We start from the raw sequence: 27,129 nt of genomic DNA, 5'->3' as shown, positions 1-27,129 counted from the left end.
TCCTCACCGTAAATATGTGTGGATGCTTCCCAATAATTCAAACAGCTTTCCCCAGGGACTGTAGGGGTCGTGTCACATCCAAAGACATAGTTATCGGGTCTTTTATCTAAGTTGAACAAAATAACTATCTCAAAATTTTGATCGGACGATTATGGAAAAAAAGTGGCTTGGGGGGCCTAGTTGCCCTTCAATTTTTTGTCACTGAAAAAGGGCAATATAGCTTTTCATTTCCGTTAGAATGAGCCTTTTCCCGACGTTCTAGGCCCATAGGGGTGGTACGGTCACCCCTAAAAAAAAAAAAAAAACACGCATCCGTTATCTTTCTTCTGGTAAAAATTACAAAGTTCCACATATCAAACAGTCCGTGGTAACGAACTGTAGTAAGGAGCGACCCGGCTCAATAGTAACCAAAACCCTAAAAAATTGAATTTTGATATCAATAGCTACATCAAAAGAATCGCATTTTAATGCTGGTTTTAAATATATAAATTTCATCAAGTTTAGTCTTACCCATCAAAAGTTACAAGTCTGAGAAAATTTGCCTTATTTAGGAAAATAGGGAGAAACACCCCTTAAAAGTCGTAGGATCTTAACGAAAATGACATCATCAGATTCAGCGTATCAGAGAACCCTACTGTAGAAGTTTCAAGCTCCTATCTACAAAAATGTGGAATTTTGTATTTTTTGCCAGAAGACAAATCACGGGTGCGTGTTTATTTGTTTGTTTGTTTTTTTTTTCTTTTCTTTTCCCCAGGGGTCATCGTATCGACCAAGTGGTCCTAGAATGTCCCAAGAGGGCTCATTCTAACGGAAATGAAAAGTTCTAGTGCCCTTTTTCAGTGACCAAAAAAATTGGAGGGCATCTAGGCCCCCTCCCACGCTCATTTTTTCCCAAAATCAACGGATCAATATTTTGAGCTAGCCATTTTGTTCAGCATAGTTGAAAACCATAATAACTATGTCTTTGTAACTATGACTTACTCCCCCAAAATCCCTGGGGGAGGGGCTGCAAGTTACAAACTTTCACCAGTGTTTACATATAGTAATGGTTATTGGGAAGTGTACAGACGCTTTCAGGGGGATTTTATTTTGTTTGGGGGTGGGTCTGAGGAGAGGGGGCTATGTTGGAGGATCTTTCCTTGGAGAAATCTGTCATGGGGGAAGAAAAATTCAATGACAAGGGCGCAGGATTCTCTAGCATTACTATAAGAAAACAATGAAAAATAAACATAAAAACGTTTTTTCAAATGAAAGGAAGAAGTAGCATTGAAACTTAAAACGAACAGAGATTATTACGCATATGAGGGGTTCTAAAAATACTTTAGCATAAAGAGCGAGGTATTTAGGAGGAGATAAATACCTTGATCTTTATGCTAAAGTATTATTAGTAATTTCAACTATTTATTTTACGGCCTTTCTGATTCAGGGGTCATTCTTAAAGAATTGGGACAAAACTTACGATTTAGTTTAAAGAGCGAAGTATTAACGAGGGTACAAACCCCCTCGTATACATAATAAAAATATAAGATTATGAAAGTTTGTGACGTAAGTTAATTCTTAAGTTACGTATATTTTTTACTAATAAAAGGTTCGTTAAAAATAAAAAGTTCTAGTTGCCTTTTTGAGAAACCGAAAAATTGGAGGGCAAACTAGGCCTCCTTCTCCACCCCTTATTTCTCAAAATCTTCTGATCAAAACTAAGAGAAAGCCATTTAGCCAAAAAAAAAGAATTAATATACAAATTTCATTTTAACAATTTATGTGCGGAGAGCCAAAACCAAACATGCATTAATTCAAAAACGTTCAGAAATTAAATAAAAAAAAAAAAAAATTAGCTGAAAGTAAGGAGCGACATTAAAACTTAAAGCGAACAGAAATTACTCCGTATATGAAATGAGTTGTCCCTCCGCAATCCCTCGCTCTTCACGCTAAAGTTTGACTCTTTGTCACAATTCTACTTTTTAAAACAATTAAAAGCTTTAGCGTAAAGAGCGAGGGATTGCGGAGGGGACAACTCATTTCATATGCGGAGTAATTTCTGTTCGTTTTAAGTTTTAATGTCGCTCCTTACTTTCAGCTAAAAAAATTAGTTTTCTTTTATTTAATTTGCAGATAGGAGCTTGAAATCTACAGGTAGGTTTCAAGTAGGGTTCTTTGATACGCTGCATCTGATGGTGTAATTTTCATTAATAGTCTATGACTTCTATGGATCATCCTTTTTTTTGAAAACCAGAAAAAAAATTTCAGGCTCGTAGCTTTTGATGGGCGAGACTAAACTTAATGAGACTTATGTATTGGAAATCAGCATATTAAGCCAGTTCTTTATATATATATATCTATTAGTATCAAAATTACTTTTTAGAGTTTTGGTAACTATCGAGCCGGGTCGCTCCTTACTTGCAGTTCGTTGCCACGAACCGTTTGAAAAAGACTTTCATTTATAAATATTATTTTTAAAATAATGCCGGAAATTCCCTCTGGAAAAGTTTTCCCGCAAGTAACTCGCCCCCTATCAGAAACTTGATCCCGCATAAAATCCTCTCTGGAGAATTTATTCCGTGGAAAACTTCCCCATGCCGAATATTTCCCGTGAATTACCTCCCTCTTACGAAAAGATACTCTAGACAACTCCTAGAGTATTCACTCCTAGAATACATGTAAAATTGAGTCGGCAAAGAGGAAATAAGACTAATAAAAAGAAAGTCGTATATTAATTCCGGAAAATTACCCCAGTTTAAAACTTTCCCTTGAAATTTCACCTTCCCCCCATATATTTCCATCCCCATGAAAAATTGTATCCGTGGAAAATCCCCCCAGCACAAAATTCACCCCCACCACACTCACCCAAAAAATGTATGTATACCTCCCACTAACAAATACTATACGTAAACAAAGGACAAATTTTATAACTGAAAAATCTTATCCCAGGGGCTTTAAGGGGTCATGATATCTCCAAAGGTATAGTTATAGGCCTTTCAACTAGGCTGAACAAAATGGTCATCTCAAAATTCTGATCGGAAGATTTTGAGGAAAAAGGAAGTGAGAGGGGGCTATTTGTACTCCAATCATTTTGGTCGCTTAAAAAGGGCAGTAGAACTTTTAATTTCCGTTTGATTGCATCCTTTCCCGATAATCTAGGACCATAATTTTGATACGATCACCCCTGAATAAAAAAATAAATAAATAAACACACATCAGTGATCTTTGTTCTGCCAAAAAAAATGCAAATTTCCATACGTTTATATATAAGAGCTTGAAACCTCTACAGTAAGGTTCTCAGACACGCTAAAGCTGTTGATGTATTTTTCATGAAGATTATTTAACTTTTAAGGGGTTTTTTCCTCCTTTTTTGAAAATCAGGCAAAATCTTCTCACGTTCGTAATTTTGATGGGTAACAATAGACTTAATGAATCTTATATAGCCTATTTAGAATCCGCATAATAAATTGATTTTTATGATGTTTCTATTAATATAAAAATTCCGTTTTTGAGAGTTTTGGTCACTATTGAGCCGAACCCCTCCTTACTTACAGTTCGTTGCCACGAGCAGCTTAATGTGCTCATTTCCTGGTATCAAACCACCTTTTATCTCCAGAAAGTAAGAAACTGGCACGAATACCTAGACATTTGAGGGATACCTTGGATATCGAGGTATTTTCAGCAGAATCACTGCTTAGATACCAATACAGTTATAAAAACTCGATTTATTTTTTGGACCCAGTGCGGTAGCGATGCTAGCGGCTGGAGACAGGAAACTGGCAGTCTGAATCTAAAAGTCGGAGCAATTCACAGCTTATATACCAATCTATATATATAAAAATAAGTTTTCTGTCTGTGGATCTGTCAGGTGACGTCATGTTTCTGTGTCGACTGACGTCATGTTTTCGACTGACGAAATTACAGACCGGGACATCGGGACACAAATGACCACCGGGACATAGGGAATATAAATGACGACCGGGACACTCAAAGAGAAAGCGACCGGGACACAAGGAATGTTCGATTAGCAATCACCATCAACAAAGCACCGGGACACAAATGACGACCGGGACACAGGGAATATAAATGACAACGACTGACGTCATGTTTGTCAACTGATGAAATTACATACCGGGACACCGGGACACAAATGACGACCGGGACACAGGGAATATAAATGACGACCGGGAACCTCAAAGAGAAATTACAGACTGGGACACCCGGACACAAATCACGACCAGGACACAGGGAATATAAATGACGACCGGGACATAGGGACACAACTACAACAGGGACGCCGGGGGCGCAGGCGGGATATATAAATGACGACCGGGACACAGGGATTGTTCGAATAGAAATTACAGACCGAGACACCGGGACACAAATGACGACCGGGACACCGGGACACAGGGAATATAAATGACGACCGGGACACTCAAAGAGATATTACAAACTGGGACACCGGGACACAAATGACGACCGGGATACAGGGAATATAAATGACGACCGGGACACCAGGACACATCATTAGAATAATGAGGTATAGATCTGAATACGGATTGTTTTTCCCATGGATAATTATATGTTGCATGTTCAAGAGTCAGTAAACCTGACAATCTATTTATATGCAGAGACAATGGGACAGCGAAGAATGTTGTATGTTCGCACGTTTTACGTAGTTAAAAACATATATATATATATATATATATATATATATATATATATATATATATATATATATATATATATATATTATATATATATATATATATATATATATATATATATATATATATATATATATATATATATATATATATATATATATATATATATATATATATATATATTCACAGGTGGGACACAAGGACACAACTACAATGGCGCGTAACTAATATGGCGCGTAACGACTTACGCGCGCGGGGGGGCTTGGGGGGCGCGAAGCGCCCCACCAACTAGGTGTTGGGGTGGCGCGAAGCGCCACCCCAACAGCTTGTATATACATAACAGCTTAGTTCCGTTCTATGGTGTTGCAGTACGATCTACGCGTCGAGCGCAGCTTGGAGGAGGTGCCTAGTTCAGAGCTGTGTACCAAAAGCTTCTCACTGGCAAGATAGGAGTTTTCATAACTGTACTGGTATCTAAGCTGTGAGCAAAACGTTGCAAATGTCATCCAACGATGAAGTGCTGTAATAAGAATTGACTTGACCTTTAGCACGATTTGGCCTTTTATATGTGCATGGGTAGATCCATAGCAAACCCTTATGCAGGAAATAATTTTTGAGGGGGGGGGAATAGATTAAATTGTATAAACACATGCATTGGAGAATATTGAAAGGATCATGACTATTGAGTCTTCAAGAGTTGCTCCCTAAGCCTCCCTATCCATTAATCTGACTAAGCTGTAGTTTGGTTATAGCTATCGTACATTTAAACTGGGTTAAAACAAACTCAATCTTAGGTGGTAGAAGCTACGACAGGATTTTTTTAGGGAGGGATTTTTTCTAGGGTTAAAATAATTAAAGGGGATTTCAGGCAGAATTGCACTAATCTTGACGAAACGAGACCGCACCTTTATGGTGTTACTTAATTTATTTTTCGAAAATTAATATTTGTGTCGTCATTCAATACACTTTAGATAGCTCATTTGATGCAAATTAACTTTTTGTATAGTTAGGTAAAATTAACTTAGCTGTTATTCTTTGAGTGATTTATCACTATAATCGGCTCAACCCTGACTTAAGAGAGCCATGGGTCGTAACAATTAAATATTACTACACGTACACAGTGCGCTCTGGGGTTCAACCGGCGTGGCGTCAGTAAGTGGTTACTTGTAACCAGGGGGTACACCTCGTATTTGTTGTCACTCCTCATTAAGTACTCCGTTTATGTAAGCCACGAAGCAGCAGGTTATTCCTTTTATCAGATGATAGTATACGGTTGATCATTATGAGTAGTAAGATAAGTAGGTCCTATCATGTGGAGAGGAAAGACGCAAGGGGGTTGTTTGGGTGAAATTTAGCGAAAGTCAGATATTAAATGACAAGGGTTGTATGTTATAATTATCCTTGTAGTTTCTTGCCTTGTTATGGTTGTCAAAAGAAAATGTCTTGGTATACCTTATTAGATTTTCAAGAGACCCGGCTTATTCGAAATTGAAGTACACAAGTGCCTTGCTATCGTTACGGAGACTAATAGAGGCTACAGTTATGTCCAAAATAAAATGGTGTGTCCCGTGGTTTCAATAGCCGGAAAATTTGATTTCAGAGACCTACCGATTTTACTCGCTTCTTTCCTGTTCCGCATTTCAAAAATTATTGCCAATGATTATGTTTTTACGTTTATTATGTTAATGATTACGTTAATATTACATTTATTACGAATGATTCACTTCTTTAATGACTAATCGCACTGGATTTCATATCCTGATTATATACACTAGGTTGCTTTCAGGTTTACTTTTCGAAAAAACATTACCAAAACTTATTTACAATTTTACTCTTATTCCAACAGTCACAACCACTTAAATAAACTTCTTGACTTACCTTATCTTCTGTTCCACTCTCTAGTTTATTTATTGTATTTCATGTTTCTTTCATATTACCTTTACATTCCTCAAATTTAGGAATATAGAAGTGAGAGATTGGCTTTTCGTCGTAGTTTATTCACTAGATTCACTGTTTTTTAAATGTCTCAAATTCTTCATCGTTTGGGTCATACAAACATCTATCATACAGTCAGTTTCTCAATTTCATCTGGGTAATTATCTCTATAATCATCCAGAGTTTTTGTAGTTTGTTTTTCTGTTTTATGGTTTTAAGGCCTAGCGGAAGTTCAAGCATTTTACTCCCTAGTCAATTCTTTTTCAGGGACGGCAACTCAGTCGAAGACCAAATTATCAGTTTTCTTCGTCGCTTCAACTAGATAAACATGAGAAGGATGAACTTAAGGGGTTTCTCACTCAAAATTATGATTAGGCGCGGGTTATCCATAGCAATTCTTCTTATAATTACAAATGCAATATAATTGTTTGTACATATTTATTAACCGGCAGTTTGGTGTCTGCAGGCTACTTATTCTCCAGACTCTGTTTAAATCGGTTACACCTATCTAAAAATTCTCTGAATCGCTCCTGAACAATCCGAGTGGTTTGTCCCTTGGTCTAATTTATGCATTCTCACGCGCTCCGATTACAGCTGCATCTAGTCTTTTGAGGGGAATTTTGGACTTCGGAATACAAATATGTAAAGTATTTGAAGGGACTGCAGCCAGCAAGTATATATTACAGAAATAAGTATTCTGAGAGAAGTAAAGAGCAAAGTTAAACTTAAAACGAACAAAAATTGTTGCTTCGCAGGCTAGTTAACATATATCCATAAATCTATTGTGAATAAAACAACAGAAGATATTTCCCTATGTTTGAAGGATTGTGGAAAACTAACGGTTTGCTAAAACACAAAACAATATAGGAATTTTGCCACAGTAAAAGCAAATCGATTAAGGACACTTTTTATCGTGTAAAAATAAAGCATTTTGGGATTGCCAATTAATATTTTTAGTTTAATTTCGTATTACTTCTGACAAATGAGTCCAGTCCAATGATTGGCTCTTGTTTTGGTTCTGAATAGGACCATTAATGATTATTTTGTTGAAAAGTCCGAAGACAAGCCATTTTGATAATATAAGGACTTTAAAGTAGCCTTAGAATTTCTATCCTAATTTGAAATTATCCGTTGATAGAGGGAAATAGCCGGATTTCTGAAGTTCATATTATGGTTTATTTGTTCTCCATTGTAAGTAACACTAAGGGGTGTTTTTTGAAACTTAAAACTGTATTTTGCTCACTAGTAGTATTATAGCTGGTGAGACCAAGATGTTACCTGATAAATTAATTTGTTATTTTTGTATACTGTTTAATGATTTTACAGAAATTAAGATAATATTTATTGTTTATTCTTAAGTTTTTGAGATAATTTTAATTGTATACTGAAAGTTGTTGATATCACCGCTAGTTTAAGAATATGAAAAGTCTTATAGATTAGTGTGCTGTTGTCAGGCTACTTACTTACTTTTACTATTCAAACAATTTTCTTTTTACGTATACTTGGCTTTTGTGTTTTCAGTAAATTGCTAGTTTCTATAATCCTACAAACATAGGGAAATACCATTGTTTAGTTTGTTTGCACTAGCTTTATTGATGTATAGGCTTTGAAGCAATAATTTCTGTTCATATTAAGTTTCAACTTCGCTCTTTACTTCTCTTGGAAAAACTTTGCTTTTGAAACTAATTTTTGTTAGTTAAAAAAAAATGTAAAAAGTGTTTGTACAACTAAGGTGATGATAGGTTGACGTTGGCTATTACCAAATTAGGGCCCTACAGTATTTACTATATATAAGGGTCAACATGCTGTTCGAGTATTTATTTTTATCAATAGATGATATCAAAATGGCAACTACAGAAGGTTAGAATAGAGGAACTATCACAGGAATCTATAGTGTAAAAGTTTTGAGAAAATGGTAGTTGCCTGATATACCCCCTACCGCTCAAGAAGTGAAGTTAGGTTAATCCTAATAAAATATACCTATGTATGATAAAAATATAATACTTTAGAAAATAATTTGGGGTATATATTTGCACATTAGGGTGGCGGGGGTAAAGCACAGTGGGTCTGCATGATTGAATGTGTTCGCTACAGATATTCCATATTATGAAGAAATAATTGTAATCTGACTTCACACTGTCCAAATACTTTACCCCCCCCCCCCTTTAATTTGCAAATATGTATCCCAAATTATATATTCCCCATCTGTTTTGCCATTTCTCTTTTGTCATTCTAAGTTGAAAGAAACTAGTGAAAGTCAATTACAGTGTGTCAATGCTTGAACAACTTAAGCGGTAGGTGGTATATCCTGCAAGTACCGAGGAAAGTGTAAGTAGAACTAGCTAAAAAAAAATGTCCTATTAAATGATGGGAGAAATCCTCTCCCATCACTCCTCAGCACATTCATCACACGTTCAAAAATAAGGTTTTCACACGAATCTTCTCACTATTTTGTATTCTCTCTTAATTCACTTTTAAGTATCTATAATTCCACATCAAAGATCAGCTGAAAATGCTGAGTAAATAGAAAAATATTGTTTTTATTTTAGGATCAAATTTTTTGAGTATTTTCGTCAACAGCTTCTGTAAAAAGTGTCCGTAATGTTTTTATATTGCCTATGGGCTCCTTGATTTGCTATGTAAGTATTCATCAAGGGCTAAGAGATAAGTGCTCCTTCAGACACATTGGCTTAAACTTGAGGGGGGGGAGTAGCTTTTAAATGAGTTATCAAACGTCTCCCTACAGTAGTGCGGTAGTCTGCTAGCTCTATTAATATTGCTGTACCCTACTGGTGAGAAGACGATTTATTAAACTTACTAAGGGGAATTGGAGGAGGAGTACACGGAAGGGATGATTTTAAACCTCAGTTAAGGGTTTCCTACCATAAATATTACATGGTATCCTTTTTTATACTTCCAAGCCTTTTGAATTCAGAAATGGTGCCAAAAGTGCCGTTTTTAGTGCCTTGTGGGTCTGGTAGACGTTGGAATTTATAAAATCACGTAGATATTTGTAATGGCTTTTAAATGAGCCATTAAACATATCTCTATGATGTTCTGGTAACCCGCTAGCCCTGGTAGAAACAAAAAAGTAAAAAAGGAGCCATATCAGTGCAACCCATGCAAAAAAGTGATTTCCTTGTTGTTCATGGTGTCTACTTCTACAAGAGATTTTCGACCATGCTGATTCCAATGGTACACTTTTTATTTCGACCTGACGCCATTTTGGAGAGATTTCAGGCTTTTGTTTGAAATGCCGTAAATTCGTTTTCGTAATAAACTTTTTACTTTTTTTTTTAATTTTACTTTTAAGATTAACCGAAATAATAGTTACCGTTCCTAAATCAGTGTCAGATGGCTATATTTTTTACATTAGGCAGTTTTTTTTCAAATTTTTTTTTTTTCAACTTTTAGTTACTATGGGTTGTCCGCTATTTACTGGGTTGCAGCTACTGTTGCAGCCATGTTTACTTACTGGTAATTAAATAAAAAAAAAACAAGTTTTATAACCTAAAGTAAGGAGCGACATTAAAACTGAAAACGAACCGAAATTACTCCGTATATAAAAGTGGCTGTTCCCTCCTCAACGCCCCGCTCTTTACGCTAAAGTTTGACTTACTCTCAAATCTAATTTTTAAAACAGTAAAAAACTTGAGTGTAAAGAGCGGGGCGTTGAGGAGGGAACAGCCCCTTTCACATACGGAGTAATTTCTGTTCGTTTTAACTTTTAAAGTCGATCCCTACTTTCATTTAAAAACTTTTTTTTGTATTTAATATCTGAACGTTTTTGAATCAATGCATGTTTTGATTTTGGCTCCCCGCACAAGAATAACTAAAACACAATTTGCATTTTTTTTTTTTTTTGCTTAATGGATTTCTCATGGTTTTGATCGGACGATTTCGAAAGAAAAAGTAGTGGGGGAGGAGGCCTAGTTGCTCTCCAGTTTTTTGGCAGCTAGAACTTTTATTTTATTACGAACGTTTTTATTAGTACAAAATATACGTAGCTTGCGAATTAACTTACCTAACGAACTAATATATTCGTATGATTTGTTACGTATATGGGGGGCTTCACCCCCTCGTCAATACCTCGCTCTTTGCTTCAGCTTAAATTTTGTCCTAATTCCTTAGGAATGACCCGCGAATCACAAAAGCCGCAGAATAAATAGTTGAAATTACTAAAAATACTTTAACGCAAAGTGCGAGGTATTAGGAGGAGGTGAGCCCCTCATATGCGTGATAATTTCTGTTTGTTTTAAGTTTTAATGCTACTCCTTACTTTCAGTTGAAAAAAAATTTCATATATATTTTTTAGTTTTTTTAAACAATGCTAGAAACTCCTGCGCTCCCTTCATGGAAATTCTTTTCCCCCACGACAAATTCCTCCATGGAAAGATCCTCCCACGTAACCCACTCTCCTCCTGCCAAAAATTCTCCTGAAAACGTCTGTAAACTTCCAAACAAAGACATAGTTATCAGGTTTTTAGACTATGCTGAATATAATGGCTATCTCAGAATTTCGATCTGGTGACTTTGGGGAAAACACAAGTGTGGGAGGGGGCATAGGTGCCCTCTAATTGTTTTGGTCACTTAAAAAGGGCACTAGAACTTTTAATTTCCGTTAAAATGAGCTCTCTCGCGATATTCTAGGACCACCAGGTCGATACGATTACCCCTGGGAAAAAAACCAAATAAACACGCATCCGTGATCTATCTTCTGGCAAAAAATGTAAAATTCCACATTTTTGTAGATAGGAGCTTGAAACTTCAACAGTAAGGTTCTCTCGTACGCTGAATCTGATGGTGTGATTTTCGTTAAGGTTCTATGAGACCCTATTTACCGTTAAGACCCTATTTTCTAAAATGAGGCAAATTTTCTCAGGCTCTTAACTTTTGATGGGTAAGACTAAAATTAATGAAATTTATATATTTAAAATCAGCATTCAAATGCAATTCTTTTTATATAACTATTTGTATCGAAATTCAGTTTTTTTAGAGTTTCGGTTACTATTGAGCCGGGTCGCTCCATACTACAGTTCGTTACCACGAACTATCTGATTCTTATCAATAGCTTAGTTTAAACTACTTTTCTTCATCTGTCGAGATGTGACAGTGAAAAGTTTAGTCCGATTTTATGAAACGTCTTAATTTATTTCTCTTAGTAATACTTTAGCCATACTTAGTTATACTTAGTATTACTTTTAGTAAACTTTAGTCTTAATTTCTTTATAAATACTCTCTGCTCTGGAACCCTAGTGCACAGGATATTGAGAAGAAGAAAAATTAAAGAAATACTGTAGTTTCTATTTAAAATTTTTATTTAGAATCAACGTTTTTTCTCTGAAAAGTTTTTCGGATCCATGATTTTGTATTAGCTGTATATTGCAGCTACAACTAATTTCTCTAATTAGCTGTAATTAGTTTCTTTCTCTAATATAGCAGCTATACATTCTGTATTTATTTTATAGGTATTCAGTGTGGTTATACATCTTTGTTTGGTCTCTACTCAGCTTTTTTGTTTGCTCGAACAGGTAAGTTCAATAATCTCATTGGTGTTATGTTCAGTTATGTTCAGTCATTATGTTCAGTTATCCAAACAGTTGTGCATTCTTTTGTGCAGGAGAGCACAAATTTGCATCTTTATGCGATTTCGTTTTGTCTACAGGCAATTTAATGTAATACACACGGTTATATTTTAGTATTATAAATAATACAATATGATAAGAAATTTTATTGCAAGCTCTTGTGATAAAGCCTTTGGCTTACTGCATTTCTTTAAAATAAATAAATAGAAATTATCATTTGTGCAAGTAACTTGCATTCGCACAGGATTCTGATTAATCGATAATTCTTCTGGGCTTTGTTTGTTTTGACGGGCGTTTTGGGGCTGAAAAACATCTTCCTAGCTAATTTATATACTATGGGTTGCCTCCCCGTAGTATTATAATATTTGTAGGCATGAATATATAATGAGTCGGATATAATAGGCTTTGGCCTGTCTGTGTAGGATTTAGACTCTTGTTGATAGAAGAGCATCGCCAAGTGGTGAAAACCATGTTGTGACCAAGATGGGCCCAGGATGGCACAAAGCCTCCATTCATATTTGAGGTCCCAGGGACTTCTTACTGCCCAGTTCTTAGCGGGCTTAAGTGCTTCGGTGTAGACTTGAGAAGATATGTAAATCCCCGTCCTGCACTTGTATCTCGGATCATTGCTTTTCCTGAGGCCAACATAATTTCAATGATTTAAAAAACATAAAAATTGGAGCATGGAATGTTACGACGTTAAAAAATGACTATCGTTTCGACATTTTGACTGACGATTTAAGACGATTCGAACTTTTTTAACTAATGCAGGTTCAAATTTGACTCACTGTACATGAACAATTAATAAGGAATTTGCGCATTAATTTTGACAAAATTTTCCTCTGTGTAAAATTTCCTCTAGAAAGTTCAGCCCCAGGAATTACCCTCCGAACGTGGAAATCTCACCGTATAAAACCACGATTATTTGTTATGTGTATGAGTGCCTCGTCCAATGCTGGGAAATCTGGCTTCACCTCCTTGGAAAATTCCATCCCCTCACGCAAAATCCCTCCGTGTAAAGTTCTTCCTACTTCAAATCTTCTCCCCCATTAGGAACCCCCTCCCCTCCCAGCCAATTCCATTTTAGCTGAAAATTACCTCTGGAAAATTTCTCGCGGACGATTCCGGTTGAAAAGTTTTTCTTAGCCCACTTTTATTTGAAAAGACTTTAATTCCTGATTGGGTTTAAAATCATGTCGGAAATCCCCCTCCATGGAAAATTCTTCTCATAGATACCCCCCGACCTCCAGTAGAAAGATGGTCCCGCGGAAAATTCCATCTGGAAAATTTGTCCTTTAGTAAACTCCCTCATGGAGAATTTCTCCCGTAGAAAATCCCCCTACCTACTGAAAGATACTCTAGACAATTCCAACCCGGTAAATTGTTCCCCAGGATTATTCCCCTTGAGTCGGCAAAGAGAAGGTAAGACAAAGAAAAAAACTGTATAGGAAACTTGGCAAATTCCTCTAGTTTAAAATTCCTGGGGGGGGGTGTTATCCTCAAAAACATAGTTACTGGGCTTTTCAACTATACTGAAGGGAATGGCTACCTCAGAATTTTGATCGGATGACTCTTAGGAAAAAATGTGGGTGGGAGGGAGGCAAGTTGCCCTCCAATCTTTTTGGTCACTTAAAAAGGGCCCAAAAACTTTTAATTTCCGTTTGAATGAGCCCTTTCTATGACTTCTGGTTTGATTCAATCACCCCTGAATAAAAGAGATCCCGCATTCGTGATCTTTCTTTTGGCAAAAAATAAAAATTCAACCTTTTTGAAGATGGAAGCTTGAAACTTCTACAACAGGGTTCTTGGATACGTTGAGTCTGATGATTTGGTTTTCATTAAGATTCCTTGACTTTGAGGGAATGTTCCCCCTTTTTTTGAAAATCAGGCAAATTTTCTCAGACTCGTAGTTTTTGTTACGTAATACTAAACTTAATGATTCTCATATATTTGGAATCCACATGATAAGCCATTTTTTATATTTCTTTTGATATCAAAATTCCGTTTTTATAGTTTCGGTTACTATTGAGCTGTGTCGCTCCTTACTAACAGTTCATTACTGCGAACTGTTTTATTTGCATTATATACCATTGGAGAACGGTATAAATTTAAAGGTATATTTTTACTATGTGTGTCTCAAGTGCAGAAGAAAGAGGTGATAGATAAAAAGACAGGCAGAGGTTAAAGAAATGATGATCAGGAGAAGCAAAAGTGTAGATTCTTGCTAGATTTCTATCTTATTGGCCGCCGTTTTCGCTTTTCAACCGATTGAACAATAAACAGAGAAAAAAGAGAAATGTTTATGGTTACAGCAATATCTGCAACCTAGTAAAGAGTGAAGAACGGCCCATAGTAACCAAAATTTTCTGTCTTGCGAAAAAAAACCATTTAAAGCTGAATTAGGAATGATAACTATTATTTCCTTTAATCTAGAGTGATTGTTTATTGCCAAAAGGGATTTGTAGGAATTTCGGAAAAGTGACGGAAACCCCCTGAGAAGTGACGTCTGATAAAAGTTAGAAAACGCTTCAATGGAATATCCGTGGTTGAAAACTCTATATTGGATAATTCCAGGCTGGAACACTAGGGAAATCCCTCTCTTCCACTCTACTTTTTCTGCTACTAACGCTTGGACATCATAGATAGCTCTTAAGTTCTCATTTGAAAGCTAATTTGTTTGTCTTTTCGCTCCTTATAAAATCAAATTGGTAACGCCACCATGAAGTGTCTTATGGAACTCAAAATATGCACTTTGGTTATTATTTCTTAGGTGGAATGGTATGAAGAATGGAAGGGGCACCGTCATAATCTCCTTGGCTGAAAATCCTAAACATGAGGTTTACAATCCCTCCTCTTGTATACCCCCCTTTCCAACACCCTAAATATTTTGTAAATTGTCTTCTGACTAAGATAACATGGCTAGTTTTAGTCGTTAGGCTAATTATATGCTAGGCTAGTTGTGTCAATTCACAAAAATTGTTGAGGACGTAATCATATCATCTAGAGGGGCTTAATTTTTTCAATAAAAAATACTACAAGAAGGCATTTCTAAAAATCTAGTGGTAAGGGGACAAAAAAACAGGGGTGACGACAGCCCACACCCCCATTCCATGCCATTAGAACTGGTAGGCGGTGCAATGTCATAGACAAACGAAAAGAAGGTCATTCACGAATGAGGTGGGAGGATGTCTTGAACTTCGTGGGAGGGTGTAAAGAGGGATGCTTTAAGTAGATTGGGATGGAGAAGGAGTGTGCGCTGCTGGGCTGGCTTCAGAAGGCTTTCTGCTGCAGTGAGGTATTAGTAGCAGTTGTTGTTATCTTAAAATGCTAAGGTCAAAGAAGGGGAAATAATGATTGTATACTTTCTGGTGAGAAGTTCAATATCTTTGCATCCTTGTAGTTGAAAAATTGCGCAATAAAACGAATATCCGTAAAGTTTGTAGGCTACACATCTTAAATTCTTTTAATGTCCTTCTGGCTTTTAAAATCTATACATATTTCATAAGGCCTTTTATAATATTTCATAGATAATTGCACTTTATTCACCTTCCATTCGTCATTTGATAAATCTCAGATTTTTGTTTTCAGTGAAGTTTATGAGGGATGCGAAGTTAAAGCTATATTCAATGCTTATATAAGAGCTTATAGCTATATAAGAGCTTATATAGCTCTTAAGGGCTACCTTAATAGCTATATAAGTTTACTGTCTATATTTTTTTTTTAAATAAGAAAACGCACAAAAATAAATTCTAAAAAACAAGGTTTTCTCTGATAGAAATAAAGAGCAAAGTTAAAATTTTTAACAAAAAAAAAATTAGCCTATTACTTAGCAGCTTATGCAACAAATTTTTGAACACAGTTTCAACTAAACTGACATGATGTTTTCTTCTATTTATAAAATTCTGAAAAACTAGCACTTTTCTCGTTTTTATAGTTTTTTTTTAGAAGTAAAACCATGTAGATTGCTCTATCAACAAAATTATAAATACTGCAACAAAGAATTATGGAAGGGGAGCCGCCCAGATCGCATTATATTTAAAACGTAACCTAAACTAACCTAATCAAAATACCAACTACACATTTAATTATAATATAGCTACAACGTAGTTTCCCACCGAGCCGATGTTAATATTGTCTGGTCAAACAGTTCGTTGTAACGAAATGTAGTAAGGAGCGACCCGGCTCAATAGTAACCAAAACTCTAAAAGATGGAATTTTGATACCAATAGCTACATCAAAATATCGCATTTTAATGCTGATTTCAAATATATAACTTTCATCAAGATTAGTCTGACCTATCAAAAGTTACGAGCCTGAGAAAATTTGCCTCATTTTAGAAAATAGGGAAAAACACCCCCTAAAAGTCATACAATCATAACGAAAATCACACCATCAGATTCAGCATATTAGAGAACCTTATTGTAGATATTTCAAGCTCCTATCTACAAAAATGTGGAATTTCGCATTTTTTGCCAGAAGACAAATCACGGATGCGTGTTTATTTGTTTTTTGTTTTGTTTTTTCCAGGGGTGATCGCATCGACCCAGTCGTCCTAGAATGTCGCGGGAGGGCTCATTCTAATGGAAATTGAAAGTTCTAGTGCCTTTTTTAAGTGACAAAAAATTGGAGGGCACCTAGGCCCCCTCCCACGCTCATTTTCCCCAAAAGTCACCGGATAAAAATTCTGAGATAGCCATTTTATTCAACATAGTCAAAAAACCTAATAACTATGTCTTTGGGGACGACTTACTACCCTGCAGTCTCCCTGGGAGGGGTTGCAAGTTACAAACTTTTACCTGTGTTTACATATAGTAATGGTTACTGGGAAGTGTACGGACGTTTTCAGGGGGATTTTTTTTGGCTTGGGAGGGAGATTTGAGGTAGGGAGGGGGGTTACGCGGGAGGATCTTTCCATGGAAAAACTTCTCATGGGGGAAGAGACTTTCAATGAAGGGGCGCAGGATTTTTTTGCATTATTTAAAAAAAAAACAAGGGAAAAATAAATATGAGAAGTTTTTAACTACTGAATGTGAGGAGCAGCATTAAAACTTAAAATGAGGAGAAATTATTGCGCATATGAGAGGTTTATCCCCTCGTAATACCTCGCTCTTTACGCGAAAGTATTTTTAGTAATTTCAACTATTTATTCTACGGCCTTTGTGATTCAAGGGTCATTCTTAAAGAATTGGGACAGAATTTAAGCTTTAGTGTAAAGAGCGAGGTATCGACGAGGGGTGAACTCCCTCACATACGCAATAAAAATATACGAATATAGAAGTTCGTTACGTAAGTTAATTCGTAAATTACGTATATTTTTTACTAATAAAAATTTTCGTAAAACAATTAAAAGTTCTAGTTGCCTTTTTAAGTAATCAAAAAATTAGAGGGCAGCTACGCTTCCTCCCTCTCTCCTTTTTTCTCAAAATCTTCCGATTAAAACTATGAGAAAGCCATTTAGCCAAAAAGAAAATTAATATGCAAATTTCGTTTTAATTATTTATGTGCGGAGAGCCAAGATCAAAACATGCATGAATTAAAAAACGTCCAGAAATTAAATAAAAAAAAACAAGTTTTTTTAAATGAAAGTAAGGAGCGACATTAAAACTTAAAACGAACAGAAATTACTCCGTATATGAAAGGGGCTTTTCTTCCTCAACGCCCCGCTCTTTACGCTAAAGTTTTTTCCTTTTTTTAAAAGTAGAGCTAAGATAAAGAGTAAAACTTTAGCGTACAGAGCGGGGCGTTGAGGAAGAAAAGCCCCTTTCATATACGGAGTAATATCTGTTCGTTTTAAGTTTTAATGTCGCTCCTTACTTTCATTTAAAAAAACTTGTTTTTTATATTTAATATAAATACAATGAAAACCGGTTATTGTCTCATATTCGTGGTACAAAATTTTGAGTGTGGTGGCTTTAAGACAAAAGTATCGAATAAAATTCCGAGTCAGTAAAAAAAATGACAAATTAGCATCTTAAATGGGGTTGGTTTATCGTTTGGTTTGGATTTGGTAACAATTATGTTCTTGTGCTCTGAAAGGCTGTTATGAATGTCATTATTTTGTTTAATTTGCATATTTCTTAAACCTGGGCTATAATCAATGTGTTAAGAGACAGTTTAAATGATTAAGATTCAGACATGCAATAAAAACAAAACATCTGTTTGAAAGTAGGGGAAAATTTTGAATTGTTCGTTTATTTCTTCAGCCGTGTCATGTTATGCTTCGCCTCCTTAACTAGCCGTATTCATTCGCCATTTTTATCATCATAAAGATGTTTTTTTGCGACTTGTGTAAGCAAAATGTAGATGTCAGTTACTATTCACTACTATCACCTTTCGCCCATTTACGATGATGGGTTAAATATTGTTAACCGGTTTTTGTTAAAAATCCGGAATGTATCGTCTTTCATTTGGAAACGTATTAAAACCATTTATTATCTGTTTTTGTTCTTCTTTGGTAAGTATTTGATTATTCAGAGTATGTCTGCATGACTGCCTTTCATGTCAAGTCATTTGACAATTTTATTACTTACTGTATTTCCCTTTAAAATCCCCCGAGGACCCCCTCTTAGGGATTGTAAGTCATTTTTTCAGTGGTTGATTCTTCTCACTGTTCTGGATCGGTCTCACGGAAAATATCATTAGAGCCGTCGTCACCTAGTATTTGTCGTCTAAACCTTTTATTATCTCTATTCCCCTTCTTAGAATTTTTCTAAAAAATCACAATTTCCGTGAAAAGTCACCTATAGCCTTTGCAAATAATTCCACAGCTGGTTTTCAGCGCGGGGAGTTTTTTTGTCGACTGCTTTCGCCTTTTGAAATCTTTTAATTTGTATTCATTCCGTGTTGAGTTAAGAACCATAAGTCACTTTCCATGAATCATTGTCACTCCTCTTTGTTCTAAACAACTTCTTTAGGGTCATTTAGACCTTTGCTCAGATCTCATTCAGGACATCTGTTGATGTGGTCTAAAAAATCGAAACTTCTCCTTTTTTCAATAGTAATATGATATGTTGTCTCTTGTTAGAAAGTAAAAACCGGGGAGTTTTGTTTGATGTGGGGAAGATGGTTATCTTTTCTGTCATTGTTTTATTTGCCCGCAGGAATATTCTAATGATACGGCTTGAGAGTTTTATTAAGCATTGTGGGCAATTTGATGTGTCTTTGTTACAGAAACATCAATTTATTGATAAGAGGGCCTTATCTTCTTTGGTTACAGGAGCAATTTATTTGCTTTTATGTTTCAAGTCTTTCATTTGTAAATTTCTTTTTTTTTTTCTGTTCTATTCACCTTGAGGATTGAGTCTGGTTTGGCAATCGATCCTGGTGGGCAGTGCCTTTCAGAGGTATAGATGGGTCGCTGAACTTATTGAGCTTCCTGATTGATTAAAGAACATCTCGGGAGGGGGTGGTGGTTAAACGGGGGATTCAGTTGCACAAGGGTTCAATCAAATGGGGTTGAGTTGCACAGGGGTCTAGTTGCACGAGGGTTTAGTTAAACAGTGCTGAGTTGCACGTGAGTCCGGTTAACAGGGGTCATTTAAATGGGGTTAAGTGGCACGGAAGCTTAGTTACATGGGTTCAGTTACACGCACACCTCTTTCATACAATGTATAACGTCATTGCAGCACAATCAAGTTTTTTGGGCTCTTTAAATGCATTTGAATGTGACGCCATTCACATTAAGTTTTTTTTTTAAGTAAAGGCTCTAATATAAAATCAGCAGAAGGGTGCAAGTCCTTCCCATTACCCGCCAAAATATTGTCATTCCATACCGGCGGGGCATGGGCCCCAATGTGGGGATCACAGCCCTGCGCCATTCCTGTGATATTTCTGATACGCCCCTGTATTGCTTACATATTGCTGACACGCTCACCTCTTTTATACAATGTATAACGTCATTGCAGCACAACCAAGTTTTTTGGGCTCTTTAAATGCATTTGAATTTGATGCCAATCACATTAAGTTTTTTTAAATAAAGGCTCTAATATAAAGTCAGCAGAAGGGTGCAGCTCCTTCCCATTACCTGCCAAAATATTGTCATTCCATACTGGTGGGGCATGTGCCCCAATGTGGGGATCACAGCCCTACGCCATTCCTGTGATTTTGCTGATATGCCTTTTTGACAACCTGCATGTACAGAGCTTGTTTAGATTTAGTTCAACATCCCCCTAAACCTTCCCTGGAAGTTTTATCTTCCTACTCTTAGCTTCAGTTGTAATAGTCGTAGTGCTAGTAGCAGTCGTAGAAGTATTCACAGGGTGCTTTTGGTCAGTTCAACATCCCTCTCAAAACGCACTGAAAGTTTAATTTAATATTTTAAGCTGTTCCTGAGAAATTGCTCATACATCCTTTTGGCAGCCAGAATACGAACAGTGTTTTTGATTCAGCTCAACATCCATTTAAGTATTCCGTGAAAGTTTCATATTCATACCCTTTGCCTCAGTAGGAGTAGTATTCGTAATAGTAGCTGTAGGGGCAACAAGTATACAGTGTCTTTTGGTTAGTTGAACATTCCCTTTGAACCTGGAAGTTTCAACTTAATACTCTAGGCCGTTCTTAAGATATTGCCTCTAAGCCCTTTTGAAAACATGCATGTATATACTTCATTTTAATTTAGTTGAAATTCCCCCATAACATTCTCTGAAAGTTTCACCTTGATGTTATTAGCCTCACTAGTTGCAGGAATTGCTTCTTTTCTTTAATTGGTTTTTATTTGTGTATTTTCTTGGATAAACCTCGTTACTAAATAGAAATTGAATTGCTTTTTCGGTCAGTTTAACAACCCCCTCACCATGTTCTGGAAGTTTTAATTTGATACGCTAAACTGTTCCTAAGATATTGCTGATACGCGCTTTTGCCAATCTGTATGCACATAGTATGCTTTAATTTAGTTCAACTTTCCCCCTCTATATTTCCTAAATTGTTCTCCTCAGTATCCTCAGCATTAGTAGTAGTCGCTACAGAGCAGTAACTGCAGTAGCATTATTACTAGTAGCAGTGATAGTAGTAGTAGCAGTAGCGGTAGTAGTAGTGTGCAAATATTTCCTTTTTGGTCAATTCATCATCTCCCTTGCCATTCTTTGGAAGGAACAACTAAATACCCAGTCATATCGGAGTTACGCCCTTTTGACAACCTTCGTGCTCATAATGTGCTTTGAGTTAGGCCCTCAACATTCCTCCAACCCCTGCCTAAACTTCGTTGACAATTACACTACGAAAACCGATAATCAGTACTATCTTAAAATCACACTGTAATTTTCGGCCGGAAAATATCATTCACTGCAAATGATAAAATTGAAAGACAGTTCAACTCCAAATAGATTTTTTCTTTTGTTTATCAGTTTACAAAACTATCTGACTTTATTCGCCCCTCTGACATCAAAGACAGATTACAACCCGTTAAGACGATATTTTCAGAGACCACTTAAGCCCCATATTTCAATGTCAAGTAATCTATTGCTTCAATTCCAGTATCTCACCCTTCATTAGACTCAATTTCCAAAGATACACTTTACTTCAGCCAAGAGACTAGAGAATGTCTAACATAAGATTAATTCTTCAATCACACAGCTAGTCTCGAAAACCGTGGGGGTAATTTGAAGTTGAAAAGTGGGATAAAAAAGGTCATCAACTTTCAAAACATTTTTATGATCCTGTTTTTTTTTTTAGCCATCTGCAGGGACAAAAAGAACCGAAACCAAATGTGTTCATCAAAAGTGTATTCATGAGTTCGGGAAGTACGGTAATATCAACACAAATTAATGATAGGGAGGCAAACAACAAAGTATCTATCTTTCAAAACAAGGTTCCATTCCCAATAGAAAACAACATTTTTAACCAATAACGACAGGCAATAAAGCATTTGAATTGAGACAGGCAAGAAACAACATTCTTTATTAATTGGTGATCTTCGAGCAGTTAAAACATTGTTTTTGATAACACTAGAAGTCATTCCAGGCCATAAATTTTCTAGCTGGGAGTCAAAATCGCATTTCTTAGAAGTTTTGGGGAATATCCAGAATAAGATCTATTGATTATGAAGCTAAGGTGTTGGGATTACGCCCTTTTGTCTCGGGTATATGAGACTCGTACCTTCTGCCGTGGCTAAATTGCAACTATGGTTTTTATCACACACCCCCCCCCCCCGTAAAACATTGTATCTAGTGATATGCCTCATAGTATTATGTTTCTACCTATCTTAATGGTGTACTTCTAAGTGTGCAAAAATGTATTGTATTTTTCTTTTCAGCCACTTTTTTTTTTATTTGACGCACGCTACTATTAGAGATTACATAATTGCGCATGGATCTTTTCGTTAAAAAATGGATTCCCGGTGTTTCCTAATTCTTATAAGATGTTTGTGGTCATGTAATTTTCCGCTTAATCAATTCGAACAATTGCCCCTGGTGCTCTGAAACCTTTAAATGTAACGGTTTTACCGAAATAGGTCAAAAATAAATCCAGTCCCCTCACGACCCCAATGTCAAAATAGGTTGAGTGTTTCATAAGTTATAAAGTGATTTTTGTATTTGTAGGTATATTCTATTAAATTCTGTCAGTTATCAAACGAAAAGATATTTACCAAATCATCGTTTAATTTTTCTGACCGATGGCAACCCCTCTTCTGGTGGATTGTAACCCCGTATGCTTAAAAATGACGCTACATTAGATATGAAGCTGTAAACTTCCTTCTGCTCAATTTCAACCAGCTTTTCTCAGCTGCTTTTTAACGGTGCAACTGCGAGATTTATTAGACACCTGTTTTGCTTCTTTTTTTACCTGTTTTGCGTCTTTTTTACCTGTTTTGATTCTTTTTTACCTGTTTTGCTTCTTTTTTACCTGTTTTGCTTCTTTTTTCTGTATCTGTTACGCGTTGGAAAAAAGAAAACGAAACTGCTTGAACACAGGGTAAGCTTCAAGTCAATTAAAGCCACGACCTTCGCGTTTATGACGTAATATAGGGGGGGGGGGAACAAAATTAATTTTTCAATTCATCAATAGGAAATGAATAAGATTTTTGCGTACAATGTTTTCTATGACGCTAGTTACTTAATCAGCTTATTTTGTATGTTTCTACCAAATTTTAACTTAAAGAGTTAGTATATTAATTTGGTAGAATACACCTCTCAACCAAGCAGCTCCAGTTGTAAGTGTAGTGGCGAAAATAGCTGTTTTTCGTGTTTTATTTAGACAGTGTTTCCTCCTACCGGTAATGCTCACAAATCTACAAGGGGTAGAGATTAAAGGAGATAAAAATGATAAAAAGTTGTTCATAATGGATGCCCTCAGAGGGGAGTTAGCTTCTAGTAATAAAATGTACCTTTACAAGATTGTAGTCAGACTGATTTGGTTATGTGGAGTAATGACATGGATCAGTTTGACTTAGATAGAAAGCCACATAATCCATTCATAAAAGGTGCAAAGACTAAAGTGGCTAAGATAACGTCAGCATACCATGGAATGGCTACGGCAGACAATTCTAAGACTTCAACCTATGCAAGTTCTTCTAGAGGAAGAAGCACTAAAAAGTGATGTCCGGCTGCAGATTAGTGGTCAGTTGATGCACATGAATAACGGAATAATTTGTTTCCAGAATGGCTCGCTATTTGATGGGGTATCGGGAACTGCAATAGTAATATACCTAACCACATTTGATTTGAAGAGGGTGATAATTAGTTATCATCTGGAAAGATTTGTTACGTTTTCGAGGCTGAAATGTTTGGAGCAGAAAAGGCAGCTAGAACACTGATGCTGAAAGAAAGTACAGATAGGAATATATGTATTGTAACTCATAACCAAGCATACCTTAGGGCTCCTCAGAGTTTAAAAAACCGACAAAGAAACGATTTGAAATGCTGTGAGGCATTGAATTTTGTTGCATCCAAAGGAAATAGAATTACTGTGATGTGGGTCCCTGGACACTCGGGGATTGAAGGTAAAGAGGTAACAGGTGAAGCGGCCAAGGCTTGAACATTACTGACAGGCTATACAACGGTGACGTAACAATCTAATATCAAAGCTGCTGGAAAGCGGGTGATAGGGCGGTGGAATATTTGAAGAGTTGAACAGAAGTAGCATAGGATGGTGGGATAAAATGAAACAAAGGATTCTAGAGTTTAATCTCGTGCTGACGAAACACGTAGGCTACTTTGGCTAAAAAGGTCGGAGATAAGAATGATGATTGAAGCTAAAACGATAATTGAAAATTCCGGAAAGGACCTTACCCTTATTGACAGGCCGATTCCCTGTTTTCTCAATAATGTAAGGTGGCTGTGGAAACCAGGAGACATCTGCTAAAGTTTCCAGTAAGGAGTAGACGTCGACTAAGATTTGTTATGAGCTAAATGTTAACCTCGAGGACATAGCAGGGAAAGAAAGGGCCCGACAACTGTCAGGGTATATGATAATGGTCGGGGGGGAGGGAGGAATCCATCTATGGTTCATTCAACCAATAATTAGTTTAGTTAGTTCTTCGATCAAGAGTGTGCGGGTCCTCGCCTCCATTAATTAAAAATTAAATTAACAGTAAGCTCATCAATAAAAAAAAATACTTCTAAGCAGACAGCCCTTACCTCAGTCAGTCAGAGTTTTTTGTCAGGACACTGTGGGGAGAGGGGCAGTATGTTTGATGCATTAAACCTTGCTTTGTTGAACTAAATATCTAGAGTTTGTATATTTCAGTTTTGTTTATTTAAATAATTTTTTCTTAGGGAGCGGGTGTTTTTAGTTGTTCTTTAAGGAATAAAAAATCGGGTTCAGTGTGTGTAAATATGGTATCTACATCCCCGTATGTTGGCTATTGTAACATGTATTTTGCTTGATGTAGCCTGTCGTGATAATTTTATTGTAATTATTTACAATACTCTATTTAAAAATAATTCAGGTTTTTGAAATTTTGAAATATCGTATTTTTAGGAATAAGGGCGTAAAATCTCCGTTCTAGAGCTCTCAAGATATTTTGAATTTAATGGTGTAGTTCTAATCGGGATAAATTTCGTTTTGGGGAGGAATCCGCCCTTTTTCTGCAGCTAAGTCAGTTTTCCTATACTTATAATTTTCAGTCGATAACTTGAAACTTACGAGATGCTTTTCTATTTGGAATCAGGATAAAAAAAAAAGATTCTTTTTATATATTTTCAAATTTCGGTTTTAAAGTTTTGGTTACTATTGGCAAGAGTCTTTTGCCAAACAGTTTGTGGTAGTGCATTAGAGAACCCTACTGTAGAGGTTCCAAGCTCACATCTTAAAAAAACGTAAAATTTTGCATTTTTGTAAAAGAAAGATCATGGAGGCGTGTTTATTTATTTTTTTTCGGGGGTGGTCGCATCGAACCAATGGTCCTAGAATATCTGGTGAGGGCTTATTCAAGCGGAATTTAAAAGTTGTAGGTCCCTTTTAAAGTAACCAAAAAGATTGGAGGGCATCTAGTCCCCCCACGCCTCTTTTTAACCAAAGTCCTTCGATCAAACTTTTGAGATAGCATATTGTTCATATAGTTGAAAGGTTACATATTTATGTCTTGGAGAAAACAAGACCCCCACAGCCTATGGGGAAAGGTCTTTAAGTTATGAAATTCGCGCAATTGTTCATGTAGGCTATGGTATTTGTCATTGGGAAGTATGCACACATTTTTCAGTTGGGAGGAGGAATTTTATCCTTCGGGGATTTTCCACGGGGATAATTTACAATTGAGATGGAAGCTTCTGGGGGTGAACTTTTCAGGGAAAATTTTTAAGTTGGAGAATTTGCCAGAATTCCTGTACAAAATTATTTTTATTTGTCGTACTTTCTCTTTGTTGACTCAATTTCACCTGTGGTGATGTTAATGGTAATTGACCAGGGTAAATGTTTAATGGGATTGAATTGTGTTGAGGATCTTTTTATGGAGGAGGAACTGGAGTTCCCGGTATTATATAAAAAATGACAGGAAAATAAAAATAAAAACAAGTTTTTTTAACTGAAAGGAAGGAGGTACATTAAAACTTAAAACGAGCAAAATTATTATGTATATAAGGGAGGTTGCCCTCGTCTTAATACCTCGATCTTTACGCCAAAGTTTGAATTCTTCCCCAATTCCTTAATAACGACTCCTGAAACACAAGAGTCCTTTAACTAGAACAATAAGAAAATTCTTTAAAAGTAGCCTACTCAAAAAACTGTAGTGTGAAGAGCGAGGTATTAAGAAGGGGGCAGTCCTCATCATATACGCAATAATTTCTGTTCGTTTTAAGCTTTTATGTTGCTCCTTACTTCCATGTTTTTTTATATATAGCTATTGATAAAGATTGCTATTTACTTGTCATTTATTAATATGAAGAATTTGATTTTTCTTCTTTTTTTACTCGAACGAAATCATATAGAAAATAAGTTTGTGGAAAACCGTGAAGGGGTCGCTCATTCACAAATTAGAATTCATTTTGCCTCTTATTAAGGGTCAAAACCTATTGGCTGCCAACGAACAATGGGCCTAACACACTTTTTCCCATGGTGTATTCCTATTCTACCCTCCTTCCTTTGGTTTCCCCGTAATTCCTTTATAGTTCCCGATTTTCAAAGGCAATTGCCCCTGCCCCCCCCCCCACCTGCGGGTGCCCATTACAAAAACAAATTTTTAGATCAACTAGACAAATTTTAATGCATAAACCTTTGCTTGTCGTTCATTACAACGAACTGTCTGATTTCCAGTTAAGTTCTGGTTTCTAATACCTTAAGGTTTCCCAGTACCTTAATGTAAGTACCTTAAGTTACTGGGAAACTTAAGTAGCTTGAGTTCTGTGCTGTCGTTTAATTTTAATATCTGATTGAAATATGATGATTTTGCTAGTTTTCTTTAGATGACAACTTTAAATTGTCTACCGAATCACATTTTTAAAATTTGCTTTGTTATTTTTTTTAGATTCATTTGAACATCGACAGGATGAAAATATTTGAAAAAAAAATTATTGTTATGTAATCTTAAAGGA

At 36.1% G+C, this 27,129-nt stretch overlaps 1 protein-coding gene across 4 annotated transcripts in view; it reads left to right on the top strand.

The window, feature by feature from the left end:
- The window catches only part of LOC136042257 (CAAX prenyl protease 2-like), a 152,393-nt gene that overhangs the window by 96,912 nt on the left and 28,352 nt on the right, over positions 1 to 27,129 (top strand). For all 4 annotated transcript variants that reach the window (XM_065727204.1, XM_065727206.1, XM_065727203.1 and 1 more), the window contains one exon: positions 12,050 to 12,112. In XM_065727204.1, the coding sequence (XP_065583276.1) occupies positions 12,050 to 12,112 (63 nt within the window). The remainder of the gene's footprint in view (positions 1 to 12,049; positions 12,113 to 27,129) is intronic.

This window comes from Artemia franciscana, unplaced genomic scaffold, assembly GCF_032884065.1.
Source record: "Artemia franciscana unplaced genomic scaffold, ASM3288406v1 PGA_scaffold_89, whole genome shotgun sequence".
Taxonomy (NCBI): domain Eukaryota; kingdom Metazoa; phylum Arthropoda; class Branchiopoda; order Anostraca; family Artemiidae; genus Artemia; species Artemia franciscana.
Note: the sequence above shows the minus strand (reverse complement) of the source record. Positions and strands in the feature narration are given on the sequence as shown.